General features: G+C 40.2%; 1 protein-coding gene and 1 pseudogene across 3 annotated transcripts in view; both read left to right on the forward strand.

Moving 5' to 3' along the window:
• The window catches only part of LOC138006898 (neuronal calcium sensor 1-like), a 25,308-nt gene extending 23,576 nt beyond the window's left edge, over positions 1-1,732 (forward strand). For all 3 annotated transcript variants that reach the window (XM_068853524.1, XM_068853525.1, XM_068853526.1), the window contains one exon: positions 1-1,732. This exon is cut by the window's left edge and continues 12 nt beyond it. In XM_068853524.1, coding sequence (XP_068709625.1) covers positions 1-36 — 36 coding nt within the window. In that variant the 3' untranslated portion in view covers positions 37-1,732.
• A 1,622-nt stretch (positions 1,733-3,354) lies between these two features.
• On the forward strand, positions 3,355-8,963 carry LOC138005126 (extracellular calcium-sensing receptor-like; annotated as a pseudogene).
• The last annotated feature ends 1,135 nt before the right edge of the window (positions 8,964-10,098 follow it).

Here is a 10,098-nt window from a genome sequence, read left to right on the forward strand (position 1 = left end):
AAACAAAGCCTGGCAATGTTTGACTCTGTGAGATGAACTTTTAAAGATGCAACAAATAAATACTAATAATCACTCTAATAATTCATTTGAAAAACTAAGTAGAAGTTTCTTGGTATAACGTATCCTTAATTTGCGCATCTTCAGTATGGGGTCTCACTCAATTTCTTCCAAGGTTATGCAAATTGCTTGGAATTTTTCTAATTCGAAGTTGAATTAAATTTGTGTTGTCACAGTTCTATTTTTAGAATCAAATGTTCACTTGGCTCTTTTACGTTCAAAACGTCCGTAGAACGTAAAGCGAATAGTTGCAGTAGTGTAGCAGCTCTCGTAACCTGCCATTGTTTGGTATTGTAAGCAGCTTCTATTGTTTTTAAGTCTCAAGTCATTGTGTTAATTGTTTATTATTTTGTTTGGGGCTAGGGTCGCGAGCCGATCACACTATACGTTCCGGGAGCTGCTACATAACCCACTAGTTGTTCGATTGTTTTGTGAACAGGTGAAATTGATCATTTACATTATTTTCGGAGGAGAAGCTCCGCACTGTATTGTTAGTGAAATCACGCTGGTACACATTAATTGGTTATACGCTCTTGTGGTTATAATGTATCTTGTGAAGTTAGGTGAAAAGATAACTATCTAGTCGATAAATAATTGTCGCAACATCACGGGCCAATTAAGGCCAGCTGCAGTCGAGGGGTTTTTAACCCAACAGTGGCGCCCGGTCACCTGTCAGGTAGGCAACTGCCAGGAACATGTGCTCACGGGGACCAAATGTGAAATAATTTTTTTCAGTTTTAATTTAAAAAGATCTGCCTTGTCTTGACTTTGAACGAGCAGCCTGGGAAGGAAGAAAAATATCAAACTATGGTATAATTATGGACCCTTGAGCACTTCCTCAACCTCATGGTCCACTTGCGCAACAAACCAAGCACAAACCAACGCAATTGCGTGCTCCTACCCAGTCAAGACAAGTCTAATTACACCATTAGCGAAAGCATGTCAGACCAGAGTTTTTGTCTTGCCTATTTGGAGGACCTCGTTGCATAAGGTGTCTCGGCTAAGTAAGTCAATTAAGCCAAATTCCATCAACCTGCAATAATTTAAATGGGATATATTATTAGTATTATTATTATTATTATTATTTCAAGTCTCACGTTTTGATGTAAATAGCTTGAACATTTTCGATGTTGCAAATTATCTCCTATTGCCTCTACCAGCAAAGTTATGATGTTGAACGTTATCTCTTTGTTAGGGGGTGTTTACATGATACCGGGCGACTTTCGTCCCGGAGCGAATTCACTCAGGTTCCTTGTGGCTCTGCATTCGTTTACATGATACTACCAGAAAATGTCATACCTGCGCGACTTCACCCCGGTTTCTGTATCGGAGCGAGAATTTCATTCCCGGGCGAAATCCTGCATCAGTGTCATGTAAGCGAGGAACAACCACTCGTTTCGGTAGGAACTTGACGTCTGGGTGGACTTGAACGGGTAGCGCATGCGTGAATTTCGTCAATCCAAAATGGCGTGTATTAATCAACGTAAAGTGTGCCTCCCTGCAAGCACGATATGACATAAAGTAGGCATGATGTAAACACGATACGAAATTACGATCAAGTAATCCCGGTATGTAACACTCGCCAGGGCGAGTTTTCTCGTGTAAACAGCCCGTTAGGCCTATTGAAAAAATTGTACTACATAACGAAGTACTTATAATAAAATAAAGAAGGGTAGCTATTGTGAATCTCTGTTTATTAACTCAAAGTAAAACTCGTCTCCTTGAAATACTAAGAGGGTGTTTACATTCTTCTGCAGCCATGTTTCATCAAGACTCCCTGTGGTTTTTTCCTAAAGGAAAATAATTTCGTACCACTCCGTGGCCCATTAAGTCAATGCAACACGTTTTTCAAGATTTCTTATTTAATCTCTTGATTTTCACCCCGAGATAACTTTAATTTTGCGAGGAACCCACCATTGCATGGAACAAAAAACTGCTTTATTCTGGAACGAAACGAAGTGAAAGGAAAGGGCTGTTGAACGGAATGACCAGTAAAGCAAGCTAAATTGCAACCTTTCCAACAACTTGCTCCCAATTTGTTTTCATCGAATAGATGTGAAAATATGGAAGGGATAGTCTTAAGCCTGGTTTTCACTAGCGACGCAAACACAAGCGCAAGCTTATAAGTAGTTTATGCTAACACAGGCAGACAACCCTGAGGATGCGAATGCTCGTGACGTCACGTTACTTGAGACAGTTGTAACGGCCAATTCAACTGATCGAGGAAAGCCTTCCATAAAGATTTCAAATCACGACTTTTCCTCACGAAAATCCATTTAATGGGGAGCCAGGTAAATAAAGTTCACCCACCCACCATTTTCTGCGTTGTCCCGAGAGATCTGATAGGGTTTTGTGACGTTTCGTTTTTCCCTTCAGATCCTACAATGATCTACAATGTAAACAGACAAGGCGTGCGGCTTCTAAGACCGCTCACGGCCTCCAGAATTTTGCCGAATTTTGCCCACTTCCAAAGGTCGCTCGCCTCCCAGCCTTGGGCACGTGAAACGTCCGATAATTTTGCTAGCATCGTGCCAAAAAGTCATCGCATTTACACCGTTCTGCAACCCCAAAATCCTGCTTGATTTTCAAACTTCGCTCAGGTTTTGCCATCGCCTTGTGATCGGGACAGAAGTGGTCGATCATTGGAATTTGATCAAAATCAAATCAACCAATCAAAAGCGCAGATTTATAATTTTGTCCCTCCTGGGGAAAATGCCAGGGTTGTCTGCCTGTGATGCTAATGTAAAGTAAACGAACGTCGACACAATGCAAATTATCTCCGGGACGAAGTATAGGAGATAATGACTTTCTACGTGGCTTTTGCCTGGTACTTGGAGCAGGCCTTATCCTCCAAGATTACATGGTCTTCTTGCATTCTCTATTTCCGAATTCCCCATAATACACTTTGTTTGCCCCCCAAATTTTGCATAAACCATTGTTTTCAAATGCTCTTGGGAATATGCAGTGTCCCCAAGAGCGTTTGAAAACAATAGTTTATGCAAAATTTGGGGGGCAAACAAAGTGTATTATGGGGAATTCGAAAATAGAGAATTATTATTTAGCGTAGAAGCATCAAAATCAACCTCGGTACGTTCAAATGCTCAGACGCAGCGAATCTGGAACGAGTGCTTTAATTGGCCAGACGTAGCAAATTTCCTTGTGGTTATAATGTGCAAGCGCAAGGAAAAGGAAAAATTTTGATCTTTATGTTTACGCTTGTGCTTGCGTTGATAGTGATTAGAAACAATGCTTTAAAGCAGGTTTAAACTTGGTCAAACCTATTCCAGATTCTTAACCATGGCCAGGATGCTGTGAGTATGAAGTTCGAAGTGGAAACCTTTTTTATCCGAATACTTTCCATGCGGAATAATTTTCTCGCTGAATTGTTTTCTTTTTGTCTCGTCTAACTGTACTCTGAAGGAGAATTAATGCCATGGGGTGATATCAGCACTGATGGAAAATAGTCCAAACCGACGAAACAGATGACTGTTAGTAACAAACATGATATCATATAACATCTTGAAGTTTCTCACTTCGAACATCGGGGGAATAGTTATGTTTTGGTGCAAATGATATAAACGTTTTGCACGAAAATGGTGTGAGTTCATGTATCAATTAGGATTTATAATGGTAATTTAACGGAGTCAGGTGCAATTTGGTCTGAGATCATACGTGTGATTTCAAAAAGATTTTAAATCACAAGTATGATTTCAGACCAAAATTGCACGGCACGAAGTTCAATTACCACTCTATGACACCCATTTAGAAATCACACAATAATTATTTAATCTCTAAAATACAGGATTTTTGTCAGTACCAATATTTTATTGATCCAGTTGGGGACAAAAGTTGCACAATTCACCACACAATGGTTTTCTTGCAATTTGATTGGTTACCTTAAACAAGCCTTGAAATATGATTGGTTGTTTTGTTTTACTGTTCCTTTCTCATTGGCTCGGGAAATGGTGCGATTTAGAGCAAAAACATAATGCAATTTGGGAATAAATCGCACTGCTGTGAGCAAGGATCACCAGTGATTTCTAAATGGTTGTAACAAAGTGTGTTAATATGTGCTCGTTAACGAACCTAATCGATAATAAAAAGTGGATGAAAGTGGCCCCATGCACGCATACTGTAGATACGCCGTCACCGTGTTTATTTTAAACAACTATGAAGGTTACGGTAACCTTCACCGGATCTCCAGCCCTTGTATAAGGGCAACCGTAACACGTCAAAGTTATTCAAGATGACATCGCCTGGGAAATTTGAAAGTGGAACAGAAGAGATTATAAACTTCATTTTTTCCCGAACAAACCCTTTTTGAAGGAAATGTAGAAAAAGAAATTTGATTGCAAACGTTATTTTGTTCGGTTTAAAATTATTGGCTAGCCAGAGTGGAGGTTCCTTTAATAATATCTTTAAAAGAGAATCTTTCCTGATGTCATTGTTTACATTTTGTTCATTAACATGAAGGTTTGCTCACATAAGGCATCATGCTACTTATAAATTGGTAAAAGGTAAAAGAACTTGTTAAACTTAGCTAAATCTCCCATTTTAAGACTTGCGGCTCTGATAACGAGCCAGTTATTATCCATCAAAAACTGATAAATTTTTGGGTGGCAGAATCGCTAACTGACCTCTTGAGCTTTGTATGTTTTGTTTTCCCATTTCAGACTACGTGATGTTCTCATAGAAATCCTTTTGTTTTTTCATAAGTTGTTCGTATATACGCACGTGCAGAAGACGACATTTGAAAGAAACCTCGAGAGTAACATCACGTGGTATGAAATGGAAAAACAAAACGTACAAGCTAACTGAAATAGTTCACTTTGTAAAATGTCGAGTTTGAGCACGATATACCGTGACCTAGATCATTATGCAATGCACTTCCAATATTCAGTACTTTATTCTCTTACCTGACTAATGTGATCGAAGTTGCTATGAGCCACTCAACTTTGAAAGGCGAAAATGTTGAGCCTCGTTCCCAGGGTGTCTCTTCTTTCCTTCCCTTGGAGCGGGAGAAGAGACCTTGGCCGAGGTGGTCGAATTTATTCACTGCTCATTGACAATATTATTCAACAACAAAAGTGTGGCTGTTACAAAGAAAGGTGTTGAGTGACTCTCAGAACTGTAGTAAGATTATCTGGAACAATTTGCTTGGTTAATTTCGTGACATACATAAGTTAGGTAGCATATCTGTCCCATACAGGAACTGGATATATCGTGCACCACTTGTGAAAACCGTGAAAGAGAAAAGTGAAAGAGAGATCCAATACGTTATTGCCTTTCGAGGAAGTCATATGCATCACATTGGGTTTTTTTTTTCAATCGGAATACTCACATTTAACAGAATCCTTACTATTTATCACATTCGGACATAATTCTACAGTAATCATGATATAGCATCCATTCCTTGTGACATTCTTCCTCCCTCAATCCGTCGAAATAAGGTAATTTGTCGTCGCGTTGAGAATGCCCCGACTGCCCACCATTGTTGACTCACAAAACCCCAATGAATGCGCAAGCGCTATGCACTAGTCAGCGGATCAACATATAAATGTTTAACAGGATCTGACTGACGGGCCCATAGAAGGAGTGACTGTCAGCTCCCCTCCGATAATTAAATCAAAAACGACAGTTTTGTGCTAATGAGTTAGGTCCGTCAAACAGCGTTAACGTTTTAGACTGGAAACGAGGAATGTTTCTTTCCAAAACAAAAGGGTATCTTGATTAAATTTAAAGCGAAATCTCAGTTTACGAATAGTTTTAGACTGTTCTTAGACGGGATCTTTACTCATACCACTGAATAACTTAAAACTGGAGGAACTTTTTTTTGCAAATAAGGCCAGATGATTTTACTAAGCCCATGGCGGTAGGAGCTTACAACATTGTATTTGTGGAATGGCGTTTTTATAATACACACTGATTTATTTTAGATTCATTTTCCGCCGCACCAGACCTTTCCACCTGGTCTTGCATGAGCAATTATCACCCATGGGATTGAGAATGGTCATTGTGCAAGCCAATTCTTATTTGAGAACTCGTCTAAGGGCCGATTTTAAATTACACTGTAAGATTTTTGTCGCAAGCAACTCGCTTATGATTGTCGTGTTCGTCACACAAAAAATGTCGTAGCATTTTAAAACGATGCGACAGTCGTAAGTTATGTAGTAGGCCTGTCGCAAGCTTGTCGCATGCAACAAAAATCGTACCTTGTAAATCGTCCCTAAAAATAGCTTGATCTGTGAAAATTGCGTTCCACAGATCTGGTATTAGAGTTGTAGGGAGTGAAGATATATCGAAGGCGTTCATCGAGGATCGAGCACACGCGCTTAGGGCACAGTAGTTGAAGAGTGTAGCACATCTTGTAAACCTAAACATTCATTTAAGCTTCACCTAGTTGTAGGCTCCTAATTTTACTCCTCAGTAGGGGTTAGTTTAGGGGTAAGAAAGGTTTAATAAACTTTATTATTATTATAATGATTTCCTGCGGTTTGTTGTAATTTTTTTCTTGGAGTGGAGCTTCCCTTTAACTGTGCCAGAATTTAATAAGTTCTCTGCATCCAAGTAACAATGAGAGTTTTTCAGCATCACTACCTAGGATTTAAACGTGAGTGTTTTCCCTTCGATATCGGGGCACTCGTTTTTAGGGGGTTGTCTCGTTTTCTTTTATGGTCGTTGTTTTCCAATTCATGTCTTACCGTTTCCCTTCGATCATTGTATAATTAATTAAGTCTTTTTTTTTGTGTGTGTACGAAATTTTCCTTGTCGACAGAAAAGCTTGAAATTTTATTCTTGCTGTGTAGAGAAAGGAGTTCGTGTGTGTGTGTGTGTGTGTGTGTGTGTTGAGACGCATCTTGAATCCGTCATCATTTTAACCGTAGCCATGTTATGATTAACTTCTAGTCGAACCATATCCCCTCAACCGTCTCAACTCTCAATTTTTTTGTTCCTTATTTGATGCGTTGCATCGCAAAGTTTCTAAGCAAATCGGTTTCAAGTTTTCTCAGCTTCCCAGACCACAGAATGCATCCTTAAAATTTGTGCCATTGAATTCCCTTGAATTGCTTGTGACCTTTTGGGGCAATTCGCATTAAGAACATGAATTTCAGTTGTGCCAAATGCTTAGTTGCGCTGAAACAAAATCACCTGCTTATAAAGCGTTGATCATCATTCGACAGCTTCTTAAAGTCACCTAAAAGACTAAGAAGCCACAGAAGAATGTTTCCATTGGTTCTAGTAAATAATTAGATGACTTTATTTTATCACATCAAATTATACGATTTCAGTAAAGCACACTTAGTCGCGTTCCGGTTCCCTGATTGGTGCAAACAGTACTTTAATCAATTCGGCTTGTCAACGGGTGATGTTTCACGAGATCTGTGTTTGCTTTATATTGACGTGTTTCAGTCGCTCCTATCTTTTTCTTACTGAGCTAAAAAACATTGCCAAGCCAGAAAACTAAAACACTAGTAAATTGCTAATTTCCAAAGACACAGATTTCTCAAATTGGATGGACGTTTTGTGCATGGAGTCAACCTTTTTAAAATTTCATAATGAGAGTGAAATGATAGTCAATTTGTTCAGTTTTGAATTTATGCTAGTTCAAATAAAAAGTGTCAAATACAAAAGCACACAGAGCAAGTCCACGAGTTGTGTCCAAAATATCAAGTTACTGCCAAAGGTTTATCAACATCGGAAAAGACTTAACCGATGTGATACATAAAGAAGTAACTATATTTAATTTGATACGCTTACAAACCTAGCATGATTATTCATAGCATCGGATAAAGTTACGTTGATTTATGCGCCTCAGTGATAGCATTTGACTTGGATTTTTTCATCGCCCACAACTTCTTGAAAGGCTTTTAATCCCATGTCGATGGGAAATTTTGTTGATATTTGTCAAGATACGTTGAGTGCTTTTCCTTCCTAGACATCAGTCTTGCTGCCTTGTCGCGGCCAAGATCAGAATTTCAACGGCGTTATAACTTGAGCAAAAACTGAGGAATTTTGTGGACTATCACGGTCGCGATGTCGCCCTCAGTATTTGCATGTTGGATTTGGCTGAATCATTTGTAACAAAGGAATTCTTTGAGGGTAAATCATTCCCAACACTGTGTTGATCCAAACAGAGTTTCCAACTTGCGGGGCGATTTAATCGTTGGCGGATTTTTTCCTGTCCACATTATCAAACCAACCGAGGGAACAAAACAGTCTATTGACATCAACCTGTACGGACTGAACTGGGTGGAAGCCATGTTGTTTACAATTCAAGAAATCAACCAGAATCCCAATTTGTTACCACCCAATTTTACTTTGGGTTATGACATAAGAGATTCCTGTAACAGCGTCCCCGTCGCCTTAAGTCGGCGTTGGACTTTGTACTCGACGCAGGCAATGCAAGCCGCGGAAACAATTCTATTGACCCGAATTGTCGTGCTCGTTATTGTGAATGTAAAAAAAAACAGACAGTGATATCAGCAGTCATTGGTGCTGCTTCATCGCCAATATCAATCAGCGTGGCGAACCTCGCTGGGGTGGACGCAACGCCTCAGATTAGTTATTCATCGACAAGCGTGCTTCTCAGTGACAAGTCTATTTATCCCTCGTTTTTAGGACAATTCCTTCTGACACGTACCAAGCTCAGGCACTGGCCGATTTGTTACTGCATTTTGGATGGACATACGTGTCCATTATTGCCTCTGATAATGCGTACGGTCGCGCTGGAGTCGAGTTCCTCCTGCGCATCGCAGAACTTAAACAGCGTGGAATTTGTATCGCCTTGGAAATGATCTTTAAAAAATCCTTCTTTGGTCGCAAGACGAGCGTTCGAAATGTTATCGAATTCTCTTAAGAATACACCGAAAGCAAGGGCGATTATTTTATGGTGTGAGAGGACCTAATCGCCGAGGTGGGGATTTTTTAAAACGAAGGCATCACGTCAAAAACTCAAGTGGCAAGACTTGGAGTTGTACCAGAGGACTTGGGGAGATGCGTACCCAGCTCAAAACTATTTGACGAAACTGTTGTCGGAGGAATGGCTTGGAGTATTGCCTTTGTTGAACAATAGACACCCGGAATAACGAAAACCACTTGAATGCTCTTAAGGCCAAAAACAGCAACTGCTTATAATCCGTGGATGTGGGAATATTTGGGTATAGGAGAAGTTTCGATTGCTTTATGAAACACTTGGAAGATAACAAGACAGCTACTCCGAGAGGAAAAGACTTATTACGTGTACACGACCGACCCGAAAGGACCAAATGTGACCATCTTGTGCCCAAAGGTACACCCTCGACCAAGCGGAGAACCGCTGCCTCGTAACAAATACACCAAATGTCATGGATGCGGTTTACGCAGTTGCACATGCGGTGAATGATATCTTTAATTGCAAGGGATGGTGAAAAAGGGTCACCCAGGGCGAAAAAAATGCCACACTGTCAACGGTTTCGTTTGTAAAAACCAATGGAAATCGTGCGTTTTCGGAGAATGTGTCCTTCCAGGGAAGATCAGGGTCGCAAATCATGTTCGACAAGAAATGCGATCTCCTTATGGAATCGTATTATGCCATTAAGAACCTTCAGCGATTCAATGAGAACCAAATGGACTTCGTAGACAGAGACGAGCTACATGGAACGGTCTGGATGGAAAGCTTGCACGAAAAAAATTCACAGATTGAATGGAACGGCTGGACTTCTGAAAACACCGAAGTCGGTCTGTGCCGCACCCTTGTGAGCCAGGATCTTATCCTGTTCAAGGAAGCATCAGCCGTGTTGCTGGAAATGCGTTAAATGCACGAAAATGGGTTGTAAAATCTATTTCAGGATCGGAACACTGCAAGAAATGTCCAAAAGGTTTGTGTCAAACGCGCTGCGAACGAAGGTGTGGATTTTAAAATGCAGGAATATCTGGCATGGGAAAATGGACAGGGTATAAGCACCCATTTTGTGCGATCACTGGATTTATCATGTCAATTAGCGTCCTCGCAGTGTCTATAAATATCGTGACACGGCTATGGTGAAAGCGTCGAAATCGGCA

The sequence above is a fragment of the Montipora foliosa genome, chromosome 6 (genome assembly GCF_036669935.1).
Source record: "Montipora foliosa isolate CH-2021 chromosome 6, ASM3666993v2, whole genome shotgun sequence".
In the NCBI taxonomy this organism is placed as follows: Eukaryota; Metazoa; Cnidaria; class Anthozoa; order Scleractinia; family Acroporidae; genus Montipora; species Montipora foliosa.